This window comes from Balaenoptera ricei, chromosome 19 (assembly GCF_028023285.1).
Source record: "Balaenoptera ricei isolate mBalRic1 chromosome 19, mBalRic1.hap2, whole genome shotgun sequence".
NCBI lineage: Eukaryota > Metazoa > Chordata > Mammalia > Artiodactyla > Balaenopteridae > Balaenoptera > Balaenoptera ricei.
The window spans coordinates 36,533,364-36,559,337 of record NC_082657.1 but is presented as its reverse complement, the minus strand read 5'-3'; the positions used below and the strand labels follow the sequence as shown (position 1 = coordinate 36,559,337).

At 55.3% G+C, this 25,974-nt stretch overlaps 1 protein-coding gene across 1 annotated transcript in view; it reads left to right on the top strand.

The window, feature by feature from the left end:
• Positions 1–25,974, top strand: part of CNGB1 (cyclic nucleotide gated channel subunit beta 1) — a 70,202-nt gene that overhangs the window by 4,568 nt on the left and 39,660 nt on the right. The window contains 14 exon segments of the mRNA XM_059903677.1: positions 360–417; positions 723–795; positions 1,594–1,714; positions 1,831–1,874; positions 2,065–2,091; positions 3,700–3,775; positions 3,975–4,014; positions 4,390–4,549; positions 5,675–5,750; positions 7,026–7,062; positions 12,786–12,948; positions 13,927–14,029; positions 14,105–14,326; positions 21,630–21,651. Coding sequence (XP_059759660.1) covers positions 360–417; positions 723–795; positions 1,594–1,714; positions 1,831–1,874; positions 2,065–2,091; positions 3,700–3,775; positions 3,975–4,014; positions 4,390–4,549; positions 5,675–5,750; positions 7,026–7,062; positions 12,786–12,948; positions 13,927–14,029; positions 14,105–14,326; positions 21,630–21,651 — 1,222 coding nt within the window.

Here is a 25,974-nt window from a genome sequence, read left to right as displayed (position 1 = left end):
CCTCCTCCTCCCTTCAGTTGCCCCAAGGCCTTGTAACTCTCTTCCTCTTTCTTTTCAGGCCACTTGAGTGGGGCAGCTTCCTGAAGGATGTGATAGGCCTGGGGGGGACCTTGGCGGTCGGGGGGTGGGTGTGTGTGGGGGGTGGGCATGGTGAGGGCCCAGCCCTGGATGAGGGGCCCCTGGGGCTGGGAAGAAGGGAGTGTCCCAGGTGGAAGGTGAGGCCACCAGGATTTAGAGAGACCACTGTGAGAATAGAGCTGTTTGATCCTGTGGGGGTCGGTTGTGAGGGGGATCAGGGGCTGCCCCTGCCTTAGGCTAGTCTCTCTGAGGGTTTACATGGTCCTGTTTGAACCCTCCAGCCACCTGAGGAGGCCCGCGTGGGGAAGGAAGTGGCTGAGGCTGATCCGGGCCCTCAGGGTGAGTGCTGGAAGCCCAGGCTGGCAGGGTGGCTGGAGGCGAGGGAAGGGCTGTGTTCTCCACTGCTCGGAGCCTTGCAGCAGCCCACGAGGTTGGCAGACCCATTTCACAGATGAAGAAACTGAGGCTCAGAGAAGCTAAGGGTGGGCTCCTGGGGACCTTTTAGCTGAGCTGAACTGGAACCCTGGGCTTTTGACTCCCTCAGCGTTCTCCCCTCTCCTCTGCCTCTGACTTGACCTCCCCAGCAGGGTAGAAACAGGTCTCTCTGAGGCTCCAGTTCTAAAGTATGAGGGACTCCTTTCCAGAAACCCAGGAGGCTGCCCCTTCTCCACCCACATCCCTCCAGGCTCAGGTCGCTGTGGTTCCCGAAGCGAACAGGTACTGCACTACCCTCCCCTCTCCTCAGGGCCAGCCCCCCAGCCAAGCTAGGGAGCCACTGAGGGGGTGGGGATGGGCACTGCTCTCAGGTCTACAGTCACGCCCAAGCAAAGGCCCAGAACATCTTAGGAATTGGCTGCAGGGAGCCTCAGGCAGAGGAGGGGGTCTCCTGGGCCAAATGGACCATGTGACCAAGAGAAATGGAGCGGGGGTGTGGGGGGGTGGGGACCAGAGGTTTCTCAGTGCCTGGGTGAAACGCAGGTTTAGTGTGGCCAGAGCTTCTGATTTTCCCAATGAAGACAGAAATCCAGACTTTTCCGTGAAATCTCCCAGATAGCTCAGACATTTTAGACCCTTGGTACTTATCCAGGTAAGCATGTCTGCAGGGGGGGTAGGGCTGGCCTCAGATGGTGAGTCTGTGACCCTCATGTTTAGACTGACTAGCCTCCATCACAAGGAAACACCTCACAGGAAACTCTCAACCCTTTCAGAGCACAAGACATGTGCCGAGTGCAGGAGGGGCCCCCTGGAGCCAGACTAATGGGGCGGCAGGGTGATACGGTGATGTTTTACTGAGTATCTGATGGCGGTGGGCTTGGAATGGCACCAAGGGTTGGCATCCCCCATTTTCCAGAGAGGGACATGAGGTTTCAGGAGGGAGGTGATGTGTCTGCAGTGTCACAGTGGGGAGATAGAGGTTTGGGGTTCAAACCAAGTTCTTTAGGATGCTGTGCACTGCCATGCCGACCAGAGAGGGGCTGGGGACATTGAGGGCAGGCCGGTATCTCTGTCTCTCAGTGGTCCCAGCAGCCAGGTGCTGACCTGGCTCAGAAAGGGTGTGGAGAAGGTCGTTCCGCAGCCCGTCCACAGTGGCAGGCCTGCCCAGAGCACCGCTGCTGGCTTGGAGGGTCCAGCTCAGGTACTACCGGGGCCGGGAGCTGAGGCAAACCGAGTGGGGAAGGGGCGGGAGGAAGGCTGATGGCCCTGGACTCTCTGCCCACGTCTGTCTGTCTGTCCCAGCAGGCAGGAGGACAGATCCTTGGGCACTGCAGCACTGGGGGCTCAGGTAAGGCCAGGAAGCAGGATGGCTTAGGGGTGGGCTCAGGGACTGTCGCGTTGGGCCCTGCTCCCTGGGGTGAGTCCACGGGGCCAGAGCTTCTCATCTGACTCGGCCCGGGTTCGAACCTGGGCTTGAGTTGGGCTAACTGGGGAGCTCCGGGCAGGCCTCTTGCTGCTGACCGGCTTCCTTTCTTCTGCAGATGCACACAGTGAGGCCCCCAGGGCCCAAGACAATGGGTGAGTCCCCATCCTTCAGCCCCATCTGTAGTGTGTGTGGTGGGCTCAGCGTGCCCAGAGCCCAGGGTCCACCACCAGCTGCGTGTGACCTTGGACATGCCTCTCATCTCTTCTGGACCTCACTTTTCTCATCCACAAAACCGGAACGATGGGTCCGGTGCTGCTCATGGTTTTTTGTGCTGATTACTGAGAGATCCCTGGGTGGGGGCCACCTTCTGAGGATGGGGAGAAGGCATGGATGAGCTCCTCAGAGATGGGCCTCGAGTAGGTGGGTGCCGTGTGAAGCCCGGAAGCAGGGCCTGGGCTACCGTGGGGGACGTTGGGGTGCCCAGGTTGGTCTCACGGTTGGCAACAGCTTCAGACTTCTCAGAGCTGACCGAGGTGGGTGGCAGGCTGGATGGGAACTGTGGCAAATGGGGGAGCCCATGTCTCTCTCCAGAGAGGGGCCCCACTGAACTCCACTTCCCTCTGCCCTGCAGGAGTGCTGACCCGGTGTGGCAAGATCCTCCAGTTTTTCAAGAGAAGCTAGAAATTTAGGTTTTACATCATCCTTAATTTTTAGATGTTGCCAACTAATTGAAAAGTTTTCAAAAACACTGTGAGCTCCCCCAATAAACCTGAAGCCTCCAGTTTGCTGTCTCTGCTGGAAATTCAGAGTCACGCCTTCATCTCCATTCACCCCACCCATTCATTCCTTCCCTCATTCGTTCATTAGACTGTCGGGTCCTTGAGCACGGGGGCTTTTGTCTTAGTCACTGCTGAACGCCCTGGTGCCCAGCACAGTGCCTGCCATACGGAGGGGACTCAGCACAGAAGGGATGAATGAATATATGAATGAATGAATGAATGAATATGTACAATCACACACTCCATTCATTCATCCATTGCTCCAGTTTGCTGTCTATTTCTTTTGTCCCCTGGAGGCTGCCCTGGTCATGGGTCTCCAGGGCCACTCCCCTGACTTGTGAGACCAGTAAAACGATTTAGGATGAAGGCACCCAAAGGACTTGCCAGCTTTTTGGGGGGCCGTATCTGGGGGGTGGGTTCCCCTGGGAGCATGGAGCTTCCCTGAAGAGGACAGGGCTGCCTGGAGGTCAGATGGATCGGGGGACCCAACGTTTGTCCCAGGGCCAGCTACATAATTGGTGGGGCCCGGCGCAAAATGAAAATGTGGGACTCGTTTAAAAAAATTATTAAGAGTTTAAGACAGTGATGATAGAGCATTAAACCAAAAATGGGCCCTTTAAGTATGGGGCCCTGTGTGACCGCACTGCTCACATACCCATGAAGCCAGACCTCTCTGTCCCAGTCACAGGGAGGGCCCTAGGCTGCATTCGGGTCCCCAGGCAGCCCCCGTTCTCATCTGTGCCCAGGAGGCCAAGGCTGGGCCTGTTGTTCCAGAGCCTGGTCCAGCCCTGGGTCAGAATTTTTGGTTGGTGGAAGTCCCCCACCCCGGAGGCCCTTTAAGAGTATCCAGTCCAAGGTCCCCAGTGTGCAGAATGGGAGCTGAGGAAGGGCTGGTCGAGGCCTGGGACCCCAGCAGGTGGTCAGGACAGCGTGGCTGGGCACTCCTTGAGGCCGCTCCGCTGACCTCTGGCCCCTCTGCAGGCCCAGGTCCTGGCTGCTCAGGTGGCTTGAGCAGAATCTGGAGAAAATGCTGCCTCAGCCTCCGAAAACCTCCGAGGTAAGTCGAGGAAAAGGAGGAGCAGGCAGCTGACCACCCAGGAAGTGCCTACCTACTCCAGCAGGCTGTCCTCACCCCTGGGACCCACGGAGTGGCTGCAAGAGGGGCAGGGCATTCAGGGGAAGGGTGGGCGGGGCTGGCCGGGGCAGGGAATGCACCTGACCTTCTTTCGTGACGTCACTTCCTGTTTACGACCCAGGGCTGGAGAGATGAGCCTGCAGATGCCGCCTTGGGTCCAGGTACAGGGAGGGGACCTGGGAAGGGGCTGCCTGGGATGGTCACAGACTGGGCTGGGGGTACAACTGGGGCCTGAAGGATGCTCGGGGCGGGGTTCAGGGCTTGCAGGGAGCAGGTTGTTGTGGGAGTCCTAAACCCCCCTCCCAAGTCCAGGCTGGGAAGCCAGTAGCCTGGGACAGCCTTGTGAGGTCCTGAACAAGTCCCTTCCCCTCCCTGCACCTCAGCTCTGTGTCTGTCTGATGATGAGGGGAGTTGGGGTGGTCCCAAGGGGCTCCCCACTCAGTCACGTTGGCACCTTGAATCTGGACTCCGTGCCCTAGGGGTTTCATGGAGCCCCACCATGTCATCCTTAGTCTCCTGCCCTCCCTGCTGCATAGAGCCCCCAGGACCCCCTTTGGAAATGGAGCCTGTGCCGCAGGCCCAGGAGAGCCCCTCCCTGCCTGCTCCTGCCCCCCCGAAGCCCGAGGAGGAGCCGACTCCAGAGCCCCAGCCTGGCATCCAGGCCTCCTCCCTGCCGCCCCCACAGGACTCTGCCAGGTGAGCCTCCCAAATGCCTCTCCTCCCACAAGCAGCAGGCTCAGTGCGTGGCCCCAGCCCAATATCCACCAAATGAGTCTTTTAAATTAGAAAAGTAACACATGCACCTGAGAGAAAATTCAAAGGGCTTTGCAGCGCCCCCTCGACCGGGCAGTCACATCAGCAGCTTCTCCTGCTTCCGCGCGTTTCCTACACGTAGACAAGCTCTGAGCACATTTCTCCTTTAAACTCACGTACCCGGCAGCAGCAAACTCTAGATACTGTTCCTCATCTCACTTTTTTCACCTAAAAACGTAACTCAGAGGTGGTTTTATGCATAGAGGTCTGCTCCATTCTTTCAACGGCTGCATAGTATGTTATACGGATGTACCAGCTTTTATTTAAGCATTCAGTGGACATTTAGGTTTGTTTCCACTTTTGCTGCAGTTAATAGCCTTGTACAGGCATCATTGCGTTCATGTGCAAGTAAATCGGAGGAAATGGAGTTGTTGGTCCAAGTGGTACATGCATTTAAAATCAGGATAGGGACTTCCCTCGTGGTGCAGTGGTTAAGAATCCGCCTGCCAATGCAGGGGACATGGGTTCAAGCCCTGGTCCGGGAGGATCGCACATGCCGCGGAGCAACTAAGTCCGTGCGCCACAACTACTGAGCCTGCGCTCTAGAGCCCTCAAGCCACAACTACTGAAGCTCTTGGCGCCTAGATCCCGTGCTCCACAACAAGAGAAGCCACCGCAATGAGAAGCCCACGCACCGCAACGAAGAGTAGCCCCCACTCGCCGCAACTAGAGAAAACCCGTGCGCAGCAACAAAGACCCAACGCAACCAAAAATAAATAAATAAATTTATTTTTTTTAAAAAAATGAAAAAAATAAACTAAAATCAGGATAGGTACTGCTAGGTGTTCCCGCCCTGGCAGTGTGTGAGGGGCCTGAAATGCACCTTGGGGGTGGCAGGGAGGGTGGGGGGGACTGAGTTACCTGCTGGGGTCTGCACAGTAGCCAGAGGATTTCCTGGGGAGGCCAGGGATGGGGCAGTGGTTTTCAGGGCCGGGGGCTTCAGTCCACCTGCGGGCGGGCTTGCTACCTGCCTTGGGAGGGCTCTGACTCTCTCTCTCCCCCTTGCAGGTTGATGGCGTGGCTCCTGCACAGGCTGGAGATGGCCCTGCCACAGCCAGTGATCCGTGGGAAGGCTGGGGAGCAGGTCAGTGCTGGGCTGGGGGGAGTGGGGGCCTTGAGTGGTGGATGGAGGCGTCTTGCGAGCTCAGGCAAGGGTGGGATGGTTGCTGGGTCGGGGGGAGGGCACAGAAGGAAGAAGGGAGCCTGCAGCTGGAGCTCAGCCCACCCAGCCCGCCTGTCTGCATGGCTCACACTCATTCCACACACACTCTCTGGTCACTGTGGCCACAGGGCTGAGAAGTGCTGGCCCAGCCCCTCCTGCCAGGTGGGCACAGTCAGTGGGGGAGGTGCTTCCCCGGGGGCGGTGTTGGCAGAGAGGATGTGGGGTGCAGAGGAGGAGCCTCCCAGGAGCATCAAGGAAGACTTCCTAGTGGAAGCGGCCTGCAAGCTGAGAACTGAAGGGGGAGGAGGAGGAGGAAGAGGGTGGGTGAAAGTGAAGGGGGTGGTGTAGGAAGGGCCCTGCAGGCAGAGGATCAGTATGTGCAAAGGCCCAGAGACAAGAGAGGGCTGGAATGTTCTGGGAAGAAGTGGGGCTCTCAGGAAGCCAGTGGGCCCTGTGTGCATTTCTGACGACCTAGGGCTCCCACATGGGTGGGTGGGGGGAGCAGGGCCTCCCCCATCTCTCCCTCTCCCAGAACCTCCCACCTGGCCCTTCCCTCCTGGGGACAATTGGCCATCTCCATAGAAGCACCTGGAACTGGGGGGCAGGAGGCCTGGATCGCAGTCCCCCTGCAGTAGGAGGTAGACAGGAAGCTTCAGGGTCCCTTCCCCGTGGGCTGAGCCTTCAGGCTCCACGTTCATGGCCTCTGTGGGTGGCAGAGGAAGCTCAGCTTTGGAGCTCCCCAACAGGAGGAAAGCGGGGTGTCCAGTGGCAGGAGCGATCAGTGGGTGAAGATGTGCTCACTGAGGGGGAGATCCCTGAGGATGGGGTTGTGGGGGGATGGTGGGGTGCTGGCGGGGAGAGGCCTTCGTGCAGACGGAACTTTGAGACAACACTCCAGGGAAGGATGGGAGAGGTTTTTCATACACAGAGAACCAGAGAGAGGGCATTCCAGGCAGGGGCCCAGCCTGGGCAAAGGAGCTGAGGTGGGACGAGGCAAGTGGTGACCCTGGTGGGGGAGTGACTGGAGGAGCGGACGACCTCTGAGGCGGGAGGGAAGAAGCAGGACGGGATCTTCTGCAGTGTCCCGGGAGCCGTGAGGAAACCCCCTTGCTCCTGTGTGTGCCGGGAGGGCTGATGGAAGCAGGGAGGCCGGTGAGGAGCCCACAGCAGTTTTTTTCTCCTTTTCTCCCCATACAGGAGCCTGACTCCCCTGTGACATGTGACGTGCAGAGCAGTAAGTGACACGTTAGTGGGTCCTCGTGTGTGTCTCCATGGGGGTTGCTTGGTCTGAGCGTGCACGGGTCGTGGGGCAGGCAGAGCCTCCGGACCTGGAGCTGGGAGAGCCCCATGTTCTGTAGGCCCCGCCTCGGGTCAGCCTGGCCAGGTCGCCAGAGCCCGGCCCAGAGCCCGATGGTGGCCGGCGGCCCCTCCTGGGAGCCGGGGGTGGGTGGATGCACACATAGGCAGGAGCTGGCTTGCCTTCCAGCTTCTATCCAGAAAAAATAATTCTGAGGTCAAGTTGAATGGGCCCCCCTTTCCTGCTAGGAGCCCCTGGTGAGAACTCCCCACAGCCCCCCGGGGCAATGGGTTTGGCTAAGCAGAGTCCCTGGTTGTGGGGTGAAAGGAGGGAGATGGGCTTTCTCTCCTGGGGGAACTGGACCCCTTGAGCTGGGAGGGCATCCCCTCCCCTGTGGGGTATGTGTGCTGCCTTTTATCCCAGCTCTGCACCAGGACTGGGGCCCAGACTGAGGCCAGGAGGGGAGGGCTGGGGTCCAAAATCTGCTCTTCCTTCATTTCATGGCCTCTGGAAAGGCATGTGGTATATGGGGCATTCATTCATTCATTCATTCATCCATTCACCCATTCACCCATTCACAAATGCTCATGGAGGGCTGCGATGTGCCAGGCCAGTGATGAGCGCTGGAGGTGAGCAGAGCGGAGTTAAGGCCTGGGAGCAGTGGTCCTATTCCACCCTGGACACAGGCCCTTGGACCGTGGGTCTGGGGCGTCCCAGGGCTGCCAGCCCCAGGCCCGCTTGGCCAATGGTGGCCTTTATGAGCACTCTGACATGGGCGGCCACCACAGACTGGGCAGCTGTGGAGCTCGGGTGTGGGTGTGATGGGGTTTGTATAATCGTGACAGCGTCGTGAAGGGGAGGCTCAGAGCAGGGCTCGCTCAGTCTCGAGCTCGTGGCCACCCTGGAGGGCCCAGCGCAGGCCGCCTATGGCTGTTGGGGAAGGCAGAGGGGCAGAGACGTGTCCAAGGTCACAAAGCAAGTTGTCATGGAGCAGTGACTAGAGTCCCCTGGGCTAAGCAGCTGCTCAGCCAGGCCAAGGTTAGAGGAATGGAAAACCTTCCCTGGAACAGAGAGGCACCCACGTGCCCCCTCCTACCAGGGGCCACTGAGAGCTCTGAGGATGGAGCCCCCAGCCCTCTTACCCTCCTCCCTGCTCCTCTGGAAGGAGGCAGGTCTCAGCCAGCTGTAGCAGGGCCTCCCTGTGTGCCTGGAGCGTGCCGGTCATGGGTGGGCCTGGGGCAGCCATGGGGCGGACTCAGCCCCGGGGCCAGTAACTGAGGTGTGTCAGTTTCATGGGGCTGCCGTAACAAAGGACCAGGAACGGTGCCTTCGAATAGCAGAAGTGTATTCTCTCGTGGTTCAGGAGGCCAGGAGCCCAAAATCAAAGTGTTGGCAGGGTTGTTTCTTTCTGGGGCTCTGAGTGGGAAAACGTGCCAGGCCTCTCTCCTGGCTCTGGTGGCTGCTGGCCATCCTTGGTGCCCCGTGGCATCTAGCTGCCCTCCAATCTCTGCCTTTTCCTCTGTGTCTGCCAAATCTCCCTCTCCTGTCTTCTATAAGGACACCAGTCATTGGATTAGGGCCCAACCTAAATCCAGCATGATCTCATCTTGAGATCTTTAACTAGTGACATCTGCAAAGACCCTACTTCCAAATAAGGTCACACAGGTAACAGAGGATAGGACTGGGATATACGTTTTTTGGGGGACACTATTCAACCCACTACAAGGGTGACCCTGAGGGGTGAGGGGTGAGTATCCCGCCCCCACCCCGTCCCCCAGCCTCCCCATCCTTTCGCTCATTCATTCCCTCCGCCTGTCCACCCCGACACCTACCCTTCTCTCTTCTCCTTTGTTTCAGGGGTGGCGGCAGCTGGAGGCCTCTGAAACAAAAGGGAGGGGTGCCTGGGAGAGTGCAGATGGACAAATGGACAGACGGATGGAAGGAAAGAAGGGTTCCCTGAAGACAAGACCTGCAGGGGAGGGGGAGGAGATGGCCATCGACCCCCCTACCCTCCTTGAACCCCCTGCTTCCCGCCCCCAATCCCAGGCAGGGTGAGGGGAAGCCAGTCCCAGAACTGCCTCTCGGAGACCAAGGTTGGCCCCTTTCCACCAGAGCAAGGGGAAGGCCAACCAAGGGCAGCCTGTGGGATTTAGGCTAGACAGCAGGAGGACTTCCCACCAGAGGCTGCGGGAAAGCCCGCGGGGACTGTCTTTGAGAAGACGCCGGCACAGCCCTCAGCATGGTGCCTGGCACACTCAGCGCCCCACCCCCCGGGACACAGCTTTTCCCCGAAGAGGATCTCCTTAGGCTTGGCCATGTTCTCTGCCTCAAAGAGTTGGGGACTACCAGTGGACAGCAGCATGTGCTTTAATTGACATTAAAAAGCATACGGTAGCACATCAAACCTGTGATCGCCTGATATTATTGCTTCAGATAAGGCTAAAGTGAGTACCTAGGTTTGAGAAGTGGGTGGATTGATATGGCCTGTGGTATTGGGGTTGCTGGAAGGAGTTAGCCGGGGGTCCTGAGCCAGCTGCCCTGGGTCCCAGCTGGCTCCACAGATGTCTTCATCTGGGGCAAGGAGTGGTTTTAAAAATTAGAATTAGTTGTCAACATTTAAAAATCAGGTGGCTTTGCATAGAAAAATCTGGCTTCTCTTGAAAACTGGGAAGATCGAGCTGTAGTGGTCCCGCGCTGTGCTTGTGAGGACAGTCTGAGTGGCAGCTGCCACCTGAGGGCAGGTGGCACCCTCCGCTTTACCCATATGCACCATCTCCCTGGCTACATAGGCCTTGGAGTTTGAGACCCCTGAGATCCCAAACTGGCAGCGAGGGGAGGGCAAGCTGGTAGACGTAATAAAATGAACATACGCCTGGAGGTGAGAGTGTACAGGGAGAGAGGTGGGCACTTCAGCTAATCTGCAGCCCAGAGTCCTTGAGGCAGAAGGTAAAACTAGAAGAGTTGGGGCCTGATGTTAGGGGACGAGGCTGTAGGCAATGGGGAGCCACTAAAGGTGGCTGAGCAGGGCAGTGACTTCACAAAGATTACTCTGAGGCTCAGCAAGCATTGGAAGCAGAGAAAGCAATTGACACAAGGGTTCTTGAACTTCAGGCCACATCTGGGGGGAGCTATGAAGGATGTCCCATGCCCAGACCTTTCCATCTGAAGAGCGTGGGAGCCTGATAATCTGCATTTTCAAGAAGCATCCACCTCCCCAGATGATTCTGATGATGGGGTAGTGGCAAGGACCATGCTTTGAGAAATACCAGTTAGTGAGAAGTTAGTGCTTGGAGGGTCAGATGGGAGAAGATGTGGGTCTGGACCGGGGAGAGGCAGAGGGAGTGGGTATCATGACCCAGGCCTGCTAGGGAGGATGGGGGTTTCGAGTCAAGGCCTGGGCTTTGCCAGCAACCCAGGGACCGGGCGGGGGCCTTGGCCTAGAATCCATGCTCCTGGGTTTCCTGCCTGCTGCTCCTAGAAATAGCAGCTCCCTCCCCATATGGGGCTATTGATCTGCACTGCCGGGGTCAGAACCCTATTCAGCCGCCCTGAGGGCCATCGTAGGCTGGCAGAGAGGATGCCGCGTGGGAGCTGGTGTGCCCGTGAGGGACTCCAGGGTGAAGTTTAAGCCCTGGATGGAGCAGCAGTTTCCATGTGAGTTTGAGCACCTGTGGTGCATCGTAGCCCCATCTGGGACCCGGGTGGACCCTGGAAAAGCCGGGAGAGCTGTGAATCAGATGCCTGCAGAGAGGGCTGGGAGCTCCACGGGAGGGAGGGCCCTGCTCAGGGATTGGTATCCCCTGCCTGCCCTTCCTGGCTGGTACCCTCTGGCACCATCCTCTTCCTTGGCTGTAAAATGGGGACAGGCCTGGCACAAAGGTGAAAGGAGGAAGTGTTTATAAAATGCCTATTCACTAATTAGTACCTAAAAAGAAAGGGTTAATGCAAGGGAAAGCAAGGATGCAAGCAAGGACGGCCTCCAGCGCCCATTATGGAGTGGCCGCCAATGGCAGGGAGGCGCTCCTGGGGCATGTTTGTCACTTGGGATAGCACCAGGGAAATGAGTCAGGGGACCTGGCACTGCTTCCAGCATCCTGTGTGGCCTTGGACAAGTCGCTCATCCTCTCTGGTCGATAAAATGGAGGAGAGTAGTGTTCTTACCCTGCAGGGTTGCAGGGTTGAAAGCTCATGAGCTCACAGGCCAGGGGATATTCTGTCCCCTGGATGTCACCTGGATGTCAGGCAGGAACTTGAACCCTCAGGGGCTGATCAGGATGAAGACACTGCAACATTACTGGGTGGCAACATAGAACGACACATACCTGTGACATGTATGTCCCGCCAATGGATTCAGGGCTACAGTTGGAGGATCCCCCCTGGTCAACCCCCAGGGCTGCTTGTAGGGATGGGGGAGCCAGGACCGTAGTTCAGGAAGCATGTGGGAGGCTTCCCTGGAGGGCAGGCAGTAACCTCCTCTGTGAGGCCATCGGTACCTGGAAGCCAGGAGGCAGGAGTGGGGAGTGAGGTGACTCTTGGAAGGCAGACAGCCCCGTGCCTGGCACGTGGGGAGCACCCCGTAAAAGAAGGTATTAACCTGCATCTCAGCGTGCTCACCTGTAAAATGGGGAATAAGATATAAAAGAGGGAAAATAAAATGAGGGTAATAGTTATTCCCACTTCAAAAGGTTGATGTGAGGACTGATGGAGTTAGTCCATGTAAATCACTTAGCACAGGGCCTGGCATATAGTAAATGCTCAATAAATGTAGCTGGTGCTGTTATTATTACCGTTACTATTATTAATATTATTAGTCTACACCATGAACAATAACTTCCAAAGTCAAAGGATAAGACTTGAGGCTAGCTTCCATTTAAAGTCGCCATTAGTAATTCATGCCTGGCCTGAAGGCCACCAAGACCGCTGGAGCTTTTTGGGAACACCTGCTACCAGGCAATCTCCACCTTTCTCCTGTCTTGGGGTGGGCTTAGGCTCCTGTTGAGACTCCCCTGCACCCACTTCTGCCAAGGTCACAGCCCCACAGTGTTTTCATTGCCAGGGACCAGGGTACGTGGAGAAATGTTGAAAGTGAGACCACCTCCACGAGAAAGTCAAGTTCCCTTGGAGGTTGGAGCCTCTAGTCCAGGAGGAAGTCTTCCTAGACTCCCAGAAGGAGGTTCTGAGATTATGGGCATGTAGTACGCTGTCACCAGGGGGTGGCATCTAGAGAACAGGTGGTGGGCAAGCTTTGTCTGCATCCCTCGGGACATTCCAGGCCACTGCACCTGGATGTGGCAGGGTGGACTTCGAGCCTGGGTCTCTTGGCATCACCTGCAGTGCTGTGGCGGAAGCATAGTTTCTGCTTCTGCACAAACCTCCAAGAAGGAGGCTCCGGTGAGAAACAAGACTAACTGTAACTGAAGCTCTGTCTCAAGGGGAAAAAGAGAGGGAAAACTAATGGAGGGAGACAGGATGAGTGATTGTGGGCTTCAGCCCATCGCTTTAGCACTCACCTGGTTGTCAGTGGTCCCACTGATAGCGGTGCCCTTTCTGCTGCTTGGCTGAGAGCTGGCATGTAGCTGGTGGTGACCAAGGCTCCCTGTGTGGCCCCTGGGACTCAGAGGCCCAGGCCCACTCTCCCCCACACCCTGTGTCCCCTGTAGTCACCATCCTCCCGGGAGAGCAAGAGGAGCCCAATCTCATCCTAGAAGATGTTGACCCTCCCTGGGAAGAAGATGAGCATCGGGAGGTCAGCAGCAGCCCACAGGGTGCAGAGGCAGCTCCAGCTGATGAAGAGGAGAGCGAGGTGGTGGAGCAGATGCCCAGGTGGGAGCCAGAGAAAGCCCTGAAAAAAAGAGTGCTTGGGAAGATAACAGGCACATGGTACAGAATCCCGAAGGTATAAAAGGGCATAGAGCGGGGACCAAGTCTGCCTCTTCCTCCCTTTCCCTCCCACCAGACGCCCATCCCTCTCCCCACGGGCACAGTGGCTGCCAGCATCTTCTGTACCTTTCCAGGGCCCATCTGAGCATATATGAGCATGGATTCCCTTCATTTTCTGTACAAAGGATAGCATATCACATGCACCGACCTATCTGCACCTTGCTACATTCGTTCAACAATGTACCTTAAGATCTTTCCACATTTAGTACGTGGAGATCATCCTCATTTTTTTTTACAACTGCATAGTATTCCATCATATGGATACGCCAGAATGTATTTAACCTGTCCGCTATTGATGACCATTTAGGTTGATTCCAAAATTTTATTATTATAAACAATTCTGCGACAAGCACTCTTGTCTACATTCCTTGCATGTGCATGTGTGTACCCCCTGCAGGACACATTTCCAGAAGGGTGTTGCAAAGTCCTCGGGGAAGGGAATGTGTAGCCATGGTAGTGATGTCTGGGTCACCCTCCGCAGGGGCTGAACCATCTTAGTTCCCACCTGTGAGCTGGGTGATAGCTGCTCAAGCCAGCAGGCCTCAGGTCCTCAGGCCCATGACCTACATTGCAAAGATGGGGAAACTGAGGTCCAGGGAGGATCAGGGGCTGACCTAGGGTCAGCACCAGGACAGTTGGGGGCCGGGACCAGCCCCTGATGCACTGAGGGAGCCCTGTTACTAGAGAGAAGCCGGGGCTGCTCAGGCAGGGCTCCCCAGGTAAAGTCTTGGGTGGGAAGTTAAGGTCTGGCCTCTGTGGGGGGGGGGGGTCACAGTCCATCGTACTGAAAATGGGGGTCAGGAGGTGGATTCGAGGTACAGCTACAGGCGACCTCACCTCCTGCCTTTGACCTCAACTCAGGGAGCTGCCTCAGATTCAAGAGGAGAAAGAAGACGAGGAGGAGGAGGACGCAGAGGAGGAGGAGGACGGAGAGGAGGAGGAGGACGCAGAGGAGGAGGAGGTCGCAGAGGAGGAGGACGGAAAGGAGGAGGAGGACGGAAAGGAGAAGGAGGTTGCAGAGGAGGAGGAGGACGGGAAGGAGGAGGAGGTCGCAGAGGAGGAGGAGGATGCAGAGGAGGAGGAGGACGGAAAGGAGGAGGAGGACGGAAAGGAGGAGGAGGTTGCAGAGGAGGAGGAGGACGAAAAGGAAGAGGAGGACGCAGAGGAGGAGATCGCAGAGGAGGAGGAGGACGGAAAGGAGGAGGACGAAGAGAAAGAGGAGGAGGACGGAAAGGAGGAGGAGGACGGAAAGGAGGAGGAGGTTGCAGAGGAGGAGGAGGACGGAAAGGAAGAGGAGGACGCAGAGGAGGAGATCGCAGAGGAGGAGGAGGACGGAAAGGAGGAGGACGAAGAGAAAGAGGAGGAGGACGGAAAGGAGGAGGAGGACGGAAAGGAGGAGGACGAAGAGAAAGAGGAGGAGGACGGAAAGGAGGAGGAGGACGGAAAGGAGGAAGAGGTCGCAGAGGAGGAGAAGGAGGATCGAAAGGAAGAGGACGACGAAGAGAAGGAGGAGGAGGACCGAAAGGAAGAGGAGGATGCAGAGGAGGAGGAGGAGGACCGAAAGGAGGAGGAGGACGCAGAGGAGGAGGAGGACGAAGAGACGGAGGAGCCTGAGTAAGGACCCATGCCCCTGGCTGAGGGATGGCCCAGGGGGGGGCTGCCAGGGCTTCTGGGGTGAGGGTGCTTTCTGCCGCTCACGGGAGCTCCTCCCTTTGTTCCGTGCTGTGTGCTGTGCCGCTGGGTACTGACCAGAAAGGCTGAGGCAGTGCTGGGGGACCCCACTGTGCTCATAATGACCTTGGGATTCACAGTACCTAATACTCAGCAACCACCTCCACGCCACCCACGCTCACACGTACAGATGTAGAATGCACCTCCACGGGGTGGGGGTTTTTGTCTGTTGCCTTCACTGCCGTGTCTCCAGAGCCTAGAACAGCGCCTAGCACCGTAGGCACCAAATCAGTGTTGGTTGAATGCATGGAAGGATGCACAGACCCAGGCAGTGGGCGCCCAGCCCGCCCGTGTAAGTGACAGAGCCAAGGCGCAGAGCTGTCTCTGTCCCTCACACCCTCCCCAACAGTCGGTCCCCAATGGTTGCCTTTGATCCCTCTTAAGGCTGCCCTGGATTCTGCTCTGTCGTCCATAATGGTTGATTCTGTATCCACATCCATAAAAATTTCAACATCAGAACACACAAAAGAATTCAGTTACAGTAAGAGCTTAAAAATGGAACTCAGAAACCGCTAAAAGTTATAATCAAACTTGCCAAGAGAATAGATCTTAATTATTCCCACCACTGAAAAGAAATGATAATTAGGTGACGTGATAGAGTGCCCATTTTCGCTACAATGGCAACCATGTCATAATATACAAGTGTATCAGTCAGCATGTTGTATACCTTATAAAATGTTATATGTCAAATATATTTGAATAATAAGAAAAGAAACCACTAAGAGGGAGATGATTCTGAGCAATGTGGGCTGCACAGAAGGGCAGATGGCTGGATGCCTGAGTGGAGTTAGGGGATGAGAGGCTGGACCAGAGATGTAAAGATGGGCGTCTGATCTCATAGACGGAATGAAAGTGGGGTTGGAGGAGTTGCCCGGGGAGTGAGTGTAGATGGAGGAGAGGCCAAAATGCCAGATCAGAGGTCAGGGAGACGAGGAGGAACCAGAAAGGACCAAGGAGGGGGAGGCGCCCATGGGGGGTGAGGGAAATGAGAAGAGTGTGAGGCCTGGAGGCCCAGTTGGAAAGTGTCTCAAGGAGGAGGGAGTGAACTGCTGCCTTGCAAGCAGCCCGCATGTCCCGGGAAGAGCGACAGTGTAGCTCGTGGAAGTGGTGGGAGATGATCCTTCAGAGGTGGTGGGGCCAGATTGTGAAGGCCTTGAACTTGATTTCCCGGGAGCAATGGGGAGCCATGGAAGGTTTGTGAGCAGGGAAGTGACACAGGCTGGCAGCTGCATTGTGCAGAGACTGAGGCAGGAGGAGCAGCGAGGTGGCTGTTGTACCGCAGATCAAGCCAGATGGTTTAACCTGTCCCCTTGCTCCATCCCCTTGTATTATTCCCTGTCCCTGTCACTCTGCCCTCTGTGGTACCCCCGGCCCGTACACTTCCTCCCTGTCCCTGTGGCCATGGCCTGAGGCGAGGTAGCATCACAAATGTTAGGAGCACAAGCTTTTCTTCTCTCAGCAGAGTGACCTGGGCAAGTGGCAGATGGGCACAGAGCTTCTGCCTCCACATCTCTAAAACGGGGGGAGGGGTTGATAACAGCCCCTCCTGAGTGGTCAGAGGGCTGGCTGTGAGAACAGATGCGGTAGGACCTGGTGTGGAGTAAGTGCTCCATCAAAAGTCACCCATCTTCTCATCCCTACTGAGGGTCACTTTTAGTCCCAGTCAGGAAAGAGTTAAACCATGAGGCCACACAGGATTTGGGGGCTAGAAGCCTGCTTAGTGTCATCTACTTGGGGTCTACGCTTGCCCAGTTCACCTATAATCTTTCCATCCTCAGCAAGAGGCCACACAGCTACTTGATTGCCTCCAATAACAGGGAGCTCACAACCTTTCAAAGGCTGTCCATTCCATCCATATGCACCTCTGACTTAGGAAATTATTTCTTCTGCCAAAACTATGGCTTCTGTAACCCAGTCCTAATTCTACCCTCCAGGCTTCTCCAGAGCCAGGATGCTCTCATTAACAGGTAACTGCCCCTCCCCTAAACGAAGACCTTAGATGCTGCCTGGCCGCATTAGTGCAGTTCTGTTTGCCCCCTGCTTTCACCTGCCTCTGTGTAGAGTGCAGAGACCTGAGCTGTTCCGCCACCAAACCCGTATGCCCAACACATAGGCCTGCAAATCCCTTTATATGTCACAGCTCCTGAGCTAAAACACCACTTGAAAGCCAGTGAGCCAATGTGCACACACACAGGCACACGCACTAACTACATACGTGTTCTCTGCACAGTACACACAGACACACACACACATATCTGCACCGCACATACACACCTGCACACAGACACAGCCACACATGCTGGGTTATGTGCACACTTATGTGTAGGCAGGGCACTTACACACACAGCCTGCATACATGCACAAGCAACACACACACGGGCACACGTGTACACACTTGCACATATCCACACTAGACACAAGCGCATACATTCAGTTATCTACAAACAGTGCAGGCACACACAGGCTCATACAGATGTTCACCCAGAGCTTCAAACTCAGGGCACTTTGGGGTCTGGGGCCCCAGGTAGGGACGAGGGCCCTGTGGTGACAGAGCCAGTGATCCCAGGGCCAAGGCCAGAGGGTGTCAGGCGTGGGACAGGTGGGCTGGGCTGTCACTGGCTGGGGAAGGATGCTTTTGCCAGCTTTGCGGAGGCACAGGGGTTACTGATGACGCGCGAGCCCTGGTAACGGGCAGATGGTCGCCTAGCGACCTGGTCTCTGCTGGCAACAACTCAGCTTTTCATAGCAACGGAAGCCTTTTGGTCCCCACCTGGCCTCCCTGGGGGCATTTCCGCAGAGTTCCCCGCACATCCCCTCAATCTGATTAGAAGCAGGAAGGATTGGTGGCTCATCTGCCACCCGAGCCACACTGGCTCCAGAGCTGGCCTCACAGGCTCGGGGCTGGGCTCGGGCTCCCCCAATTCTCCACTGGCATGCACCGACCTGGGGCTTGGAATGAATGTCATCGCCCCCAGCTGAACTCCTGCACCACGGGCGTCCTTGTCAGCAAAGACAGCGAGACCCAAGTAGGTGGCTGCTTCTCCCTAAGGGCTCCCCTCCTTCCTTCTTTCGGGGCTGGGGTACCGGGTGAAGAGTCTGCTGAAGGCAACAGTGAGGACCTTAACTTGGAGGCACAGCCTGTTTCGTGACTTGGGGGAGGACAGTGGGCTGGTAAACTCTTGCCAGCTGGCTGTTGCTGCTACTCCCCACACCTTTAACTCGGAGAGCCAGGACTTCTGGGATGCCCACCTCAGCCAGTCTCTCTGATCCTCTACTTGGAAATCCCTGGGACTTGGGAACTTTCCAGAAATTGATGGCCCACTGCATCTGGGCTGGTCAAGAGGGGGCCTTAGCAGGCACCAGGCATACTGCCAACCAGGGGCAACATGATTTGGGGGTACATGGGTCCCCAAACAGCCCCTGGTGGAGCTGACAGGGCCACTGTAAGGCTTGTTACGTGTCTCGGTAGCTGGAGATGTTTGTGCAAAATGTTCCGCAATCTATGTGGGTGATTCACAGACCTGCAGAAGGCCGCCTCCTCTGGGATTTATAATAATAATGACAAGAGCAGTCATAATAACAGCTGTCACCTGATTAGCACTTGTTTTCCGTAACAGACGTTGTGCTAAGGCTCCTACTGCTAATCCCATTTCACAGATGAGAGAACTGGGGCTCAGAGATAGCAGCCCACACATCCACGGGTGACCTGCCAGCAAGCGCAGAGCTGGGATTCCGTCCCAGGTCAGGCTGGGCTCCTAAGCGGACACCTAGTACTACAGACAAGGAAAGCTGCTTACCAGTGTTTACAGGTGGAGAATCCAGATGACGCCGGACATGGGGAGGTTTTTTGAGTTTTCCATGAGCTTCTCACTGGCCCTTCTGACCTCATTCAAATAAGCCAGTCTGTACAGTACAGGCTGGATGAGTCCTACCCATTTGACAGATAAGCAAACGCAGGCTTCCCGGGGACTTGCTTTCCAGGCCAGATTCTAGAATGAGCAAGACCCCAGGAAGCCTCTGACTGGGACTGTGGGAAGTTCATTTCCTGGGCCTTTGTGCTCTGAGAACCGAGGAGGCCCCTGCATCTGTTCCAGGGAAGGAGAATCCAGTCTGCCCCTCGCAGCACAAGCCCATCCCACCCTTCCGGGCAGGGCCGGCTTCTCTGTCAGGTGTGGAAGGCACGGTTCCCATAATACTTTTAGAGGCCCCCCAAAACATTTTAATTTCTTTTAAAATCAGACCAAGAAATGCACTTTTAGATGGAAGAGAATATTTTAATATATAATATTAACATATTAATCTTCGTATGAATGCAGTCACAAAATGGAATTTGAAAAATATACATATGAAGGAAGGAGCCCGTGAAGGCTGAAGTGCCCAGGCCCTATGAAAGTCATAATATGCCCTTTTCTTCAAGAAAAGCTGTTTCTTCCTGGGCAGGGTAGAGAGTGTGACTCTGACAATTCAGGCCCCTCACAATGGAAATGCGTATGCAATGAAGAGAAATAAAGTGAGTTAGGTGCTTGGATCCTCCAAACACTCGCCTCACTCCTCCACGTCACCTGGGGCTGTGCAGACACTCAGAGGCAGGCAGTGGAGTATTAAAGACTTGGTGCTGGGGTCAGAGACACCCATCTTTTATCCAGCTTCACCTGGTGCAGGCTGTGTGACCTTGGACAGGCCATCTGACCTCTCTGAGCCTCCGATTTCTAAGCTCAAATAGGATCAGTCATAGCTGGGCTCTCCGGTTTATTTTGGTGAGGATTTGGTGAGACACTGTGTGTGCCATGTGCTTGGGCTAGTGCCTGGCACACAGCCCTTGGGAGCTGCTGTGACAGTATGATTACTGGCTGATTCCTGCTCCCAGGCTGCTGGCTCCAAACTGACTGGGCTGTAATTCCGTCCCCATCTCGTCACCCACCTCAGGAGGGCTGAGACTTGGCCCTCTGGGTAAAGGATGGGGAATTCAGGTTTTCTGGGCAGCAGATGCCAAAGAACATCCTCCAGGAGCCCCTTGGCGACAGTGGTCCATGGCATGGGGTGAGGCCGTTAGGAAGCAGAATCTAATTCTAAACACAAAAATCACATTAGCCCTTGGTCCCAAGTCATCATTTTAACCCAGAGATTGCACACAGGCATCTCAGGGCCCAATTTAGTCTGGAAACAGGCTCTTTTGGATATTGACATATTAATATAGATATTAATATAGATAATACAGATGTTAATATAGATCTATTAATTTGGATTAATTATCAGCATCTAGAGATGCGGAGGTCCCACCTTTAAAACGTGTAGTTCAGGCTCCTCTTGAAAATCAGCAGATCTGGCCACGGGACTCCCATTCCAAGCAGAGTGGGGTTGCTGACTCAGATGGGCACAGGTTCTCTCCTCCCTATAGTCTCACCCCGGCCCCCGTCACTCATGTATGCCTCTGCCTGGTCCAGGGACCCCTGAAACCTTCAGCAGTTGCAGTGTGGCTCTGATCTCATGGCATGGAAAAAACCAGGGTCTGTGTCCGAGGTTTGTGTGATGTGGGACAATTTGCTGTGTGATTTTGGCCAGGCCAATTGACCTCTCTGTGCCTCACTTTTCTCATACTCTCTGCTCTGCCTATATCCCCAAGGTTGCCTGGAGACTCTCAGAGGGGAAATGCTGGGCATAGATTTTGAACACTCTACAGTGCCCTTTGGTCAGCCCCCAAAGGACAGTTCCTCAAAACCGTCCTCCGTGATTTTCTTTGCACTTGCTGTTCCCCTTTCCTGGACACTATTCCCTACCTATTCCCAGCTCACAGGCCACCTCCTCTGGGAAGCCCTCCTTCCTAGGCAGAATTGTGCTGTGCCCTTCATAGCTACTTGCTCCAGAGTGTGACTCAGACTGGGAACTTGTTAGCAGGATGTGAGATCTGCCACCTGCCCTGTGCTGGGAGCTTCAAGAGGGCGAGGACCTATCCTTAGGCGTCTTTGTGCCCCAGCTCCTGGCACAGAGCCTGGCACTCAGCACAGTTCAGGCAACATTTAACACTCCTAACCCCAGCCCTTCCCTCCTGCCCCCTCGCAGTCACAGTGTCCTGCTGGATAGCTGTCTGGTGGTGCAGGGCGGCGAGGACCAGAGTGGAGTAGGCGGAACTGAGCACCAGAGCGCCTCACACCAGGTATGGAGCAGCACCAGGCCTGGCGCCCGAGCTACCTCGGAGGCCTGGACTGGAGTCGGCGGAAGGGGCTGGGCCTTGTCCCCTTTGCTTACAGGGGCGGGGTTTGGCTGATGAGATGCCCACAGGACAGAGGTGAGCAGGGTGGTGCGTGCTGTGAGGCCCTGCTTGTAGCAGGGGTCAGATGGTGTCAGGAAGGGCCCCGGGTGGTATGGCCATGGGTGGGAGCAGTGGGCTTAGACTCCAGTCCTCACGTGGCTGTGTGACCCTGGGCAAGTCACCTCCCCACTCTGGGCCTCAGTGGCCACCTCTGTAAAATGGGGCTAAAAACCTTTCCCTGGAGTATTGTATCCAGTTCTATGCTGTGAAGTGTGGTGCCGGATGGAGAGTGCCGTGGTGGCTGCTTTAGGTGCTTTGTCCCCACACGCAGAGGGCTGCCCGAGAATTTCCCCTCATTACATGTGACAGGTCCAGGTGTTGGGGCCTGGGGCTCCTGTGTGCACTGGATGCCCCAGAAGGTGAGCTGGAGGGTATGACCAAAAAGGCAGGGCCAGGACTAGTCTTGGGGCCCATCCTGAGGGTAGATCCCCCCACAGGGGCTGGGCTGGACTAGGGCTAGGACAGGGCTTGATGGTCACAGCTTCGGTTTCCTCTTTATCTTTTGCAGGAGCTGCAGGAGGAGGCCGCGGCCGCCAGCTCAGGAGGTAGGTGTGTGGTGGGGTTGCATAAGAATGTCCAGGATGCTTTCAGGCTGGGGGCAGCCAGGGTACAGGGGCAAACCCTCCTCCTCTCCCTCTCAACTCGTCCCCCCACCCCATCCCATCCTCAGGCAAAACCCATTCTGTGCATCTTAAGGCCACGTTGTCAGAGCCTGATGATGTATTTCAAAGGCCCCAGGGGAATTGCACTGAGGCCCCCCCAGGACCCCAGGAGGCCTGGGGAAACCGTACTCCCAGCCAACCTCTCCTGCCAACCCCCTCACTGGGAACGCAGCTCTCTAGGTTACTGCCCAGTGAGGATTTGGTTCAAATGTAACGTACCTGAGTGAAAACTGGGGCCAGAGCTCGCTAAGGGCGTGTCCTAGACTCTGTGTCTTTTGAGCTTTTCCTTACTGCTAAGATCCCCAGCACAATTTGATTATTTATCACTCCCACCCCTAATCCTGAGAACTTCAGGGATGATGGGGACAGACTCTAGGGGAGTGAGGATGTCTGGACACTGAGCCCTGGCCTTGCAAACTTCCACAGGCCTCAAGACACTGGTGGTGCTCCACCTGCCCTTTGAGGCAGACAGACCATTTTACAGATGAGAAAACTGAGGCTCCATGTGGGCAGCACTTGGCTCAGTGGTCAAGGACACAGACCTACGTTTCACTATTGGCTCCTCCCTCTTCCTCGCTCTGTGACCTGGAGCCAGTTCTGTGACCTCTCTTAACTGTGGCTCCCAAATCAAGAAAGAGGAGGCTATAACAGTACCTAGCTCACTGGGTTGCTGGGCAGAGTGGGGGTGACAGTGCATCACTGGAACTGAAAGAAGAGACCATAATGGGGGCCATGACAATGATGTTTGTGTCCCAGGCAGCCACTGACGCAAATGGGACTGGACCCGGGTGTCTCAACCCCAGGTGTCCTGAGCCTGCCCCCCACCTGATCTTTGAAAAACATCCTCTGTTAACTTTAACCCAAATCTGCCAGAAACCTACTAAGTCTGCACCCCACATGGATGAACAAGACCAGGATCACCCGGTTGCAGACTCAGGTTCCGTGGGGCTGGTTCCACCCCCTTCCCCAGGTCATTTGGAAGCAGGTGGCCTGGGAACCACACTTTGAGAAACACTGAAGCACAGCCCTTTGTCTGCCGCCACTCGAAAGTGTGGATCTTGAACCAGCAGCTTTGGTGTCACCTGGGAGCTGGTTAGAAATGCAGAATCCCAGGCCCCATCCCAGACCTGCTGAACCAGAACCTGCATTGTTAACAAGATCCCTGGTGATTTCTCTGCGCATTTGTGTTTGAGAGGCAATGGCCTTGAGCCCTTGTTCTCAATCGTGACTGCACATTGGAATCATTTGGGGAGATTTAAAAATCCGGGTGCCAGTCCTCACCCCAGACCATTAAATCAGAATCTCTGGGGATGGGCCCACGCATCAGGCGTTTCCAGACCTGCCCAGGCGATTCCAATATGCAGCCCATTTGGGGAAACAGGGACCTAGGAAAAGTTATTGCTTCTGGTTGGAAGTGAAATTAATTGAGCTCCAGGATTTCTTTGGGATGGAAAATCCTACCAGGCTAAGAACGTTTGAGTCTGTGAGCCTAAGCCTGAGGAGTTCTGGGTTCTCTGACTCTAATTTCTTTGAGTCTAAAGTATGAAATGCTACGATGGTGGGTTAGCAGAGAAAGCTCCAGAGCTGGGGCGCTCAGGGCTGTCTCTCAGAGCTGTTGGGCGGACGAGCCGCATGACTGGTGACGCTCTTGACACTGAACTCCGGGGACGAGAGTGATGCTCCAGACTTTGGGTGCAGCTGCTGCAAGCGCAGGCGGGCACCGGGCTGGTGTGTGTTGGCGCTGGTGGGGAAGTGCCCCACCTACCCTGCCTCTCCCAACTCTGTGCTCCTCATTGCAGTCCCCAGGGTCCCGCCTCTGCCTGAGATCCCCTGCCCCCAGCACCATGGCTAAACCAGGCCGGGACATGGAGCTGAATTGCCTGGTCCAGGACAAGCCACCTGGCCAAGTGACCCCCGGGCTTGCTCCCCCAAACCTGGTGGAGCACCTCCCCAATGTGCCCAGCTACCACCCCCCGATCACCCGCATCCCTGTCCTCATCTTCCGGAGGACAGCCTTGTCCAACTCCAGCTTCGCCAAGGAGACCAGGAGCTCCATCCGTCGCCTAGGTAGCGTGAAATTGACCACCCAGTGCGCTGGGGTCTGTGGTGTGCTTCTGCATGGCTTGGGCTCTTTCCTGCATGGGTGCCATGGTCTTGGCGTGGGACCACTATTTGGGCTCATGGAACACCACCCCTTCTTCCTCTGCTGACCAGTGCCTTCATCTTGCTTTGTGGTGACTTGAAGGGTATTAGTCCCCTTCTCTCGGTGCCTAAAATTCCACAATTAGCACTTCATTTCTTTGGGTTAAACATGGCTTTTTGCAGATCATCAATTTTTATACAGGTAGTCACTCATACCCGAGTTTAAACAAGTCCCTCAGATCTCCAGGCCAAGAGGCTTGGGGCAGGGAGCTGGGTGGGGGAAGAGAATAATCAGGGGAATGGAACAGAAGAGGAATGTGGAGGTCCGTTGCAGACGGAATCTACCGACCTTGAGAGCTGGCTGGGAGCTAGACTTTCTGAGGACTGTTGTTATCTGCTCAGCAAATTCCCTTTCAGGAAAGGGGAGGCCCCCAGGTGCTGACAGGCAGACCCAGGGGAGGCGTCCTCAGGGGCCAGTGCAGAGAGAGAGCCGGTCTGGATCCATTTAATTGTGACAAGATCCCCGCAGTGGCCTTCGGACTCCTGCTGTTTGCTGCCTGATGACAAAGTGCTGGGGGACATACTGGTGCCTCTGGGCTAACCCCTGTCACTTTCTGCCTTGACTCAAACCAGACCTGCCATTTTCCCTTTAATTTGTTTGTTTGTTTTTGGATTACACTGGGCAAGGTTGCCTCTGAGATTCACAGGCAGGTCAAGCTGAACATTTCACAAGAAGAGATCCACTCTCGTCCTCTCCCTCCTCCTGGCTTGGGGTGGGCACAGAGTTGGGGCAAGGTGGCACGTGATCAACCCCGTGACAGGGGATGACATGCCAGGCTCAGTGTTCCGGGCAAGGCCTAAATCTCCTCACTCCAAAGGGTCCTCCACGTCCTCTACCCTTATATCGCGGCTCGATTTTTGTGCATTCTGTACCAGCTCTGCATTTATTTGCTTACTATCTTTCTTTCAGTGGATTCACTTTTTCATTTAATTGAGTGTATTTAAACAGGAAGCTTTACATTATAATTCAAATGGAAAACCAGCATGGCCTGCCATAAATATAGAGAAGGCATAAATAGAAATAACCACAAAGGTATGGAGAACAATGTAGAGTTGGTAGTTTCCAGTGAGGTACGTGGCCTGCTGAAGGCTCATAGCTGAGTCTGCTCTCCCAGCTGCAAAGGGGGATTCAGACATGTCAGAGAGGTGTTAAGGCCATAGCAGCACTAACCTGAGGCTTTCTCTCTGCCTTCTCCGGATCCAGACAGAATCGGACAGGGAGGAATGGTTCCGTTCTGTCATCCTTTGCCTTGGCTGTGCCATCTAAAATCATCGTGTGCCTTCTCTGGTCCCTGGGAGCCCCACACTTTGAGAAATAGTCCCAGTGACACATTGGGACAGTGGGTTGAACCGGCTGTCATTGACACATGATGATTTTATTTTATTTACTGATGAATAGGCAAGGATGTTTACTGCAGCACTGTTTAAATATTCATTAATACAGGCTATTTTTTTAAATTAATTAATTTATTTATTTATGGCTGTGTTGGGTCTTTGTTTCTTTGCGAGGGCTTTCTCTAGTTGTGGCAAGCGGGGGCCACTCTTCATCGTGGTGCGCGGGCCTCTCACTATCGCGGCCTCTCTTGTTGCAGAGCACAGGCTCCAGACGCGCAGGCTCAGTAATTGTGGCTCATGGGCCCAGTTGCTCCGCGGCATGTGGGATCTTCCCAGACCAGGGCTCGAACCCGTGTCCCCTGCATTGGCAGGCAGATTCTCAACCACTGCGCCACCAGGGAAGCCCAATACAGGCTATTTATAAAATGCCTATATTAGCCATTAAAAGTAAAACAAGTAGAGAAATAGAAAATATTGTCAGTCAAAAAAATCTTTCAAATAATTACAAGATTTAAAAAACAGGTATTTATATAAGGCTTGGTATTGGTCACGGTAGTGGTCGAATTTACAACACAGATTAATAGAGAGATGTAAATCAAGGCCTTCTTCCCCAGACTTGGTTCTAAAACCTTTACTGTCTAGGATCAAGAGCCAGGTCCTTCGGTGATA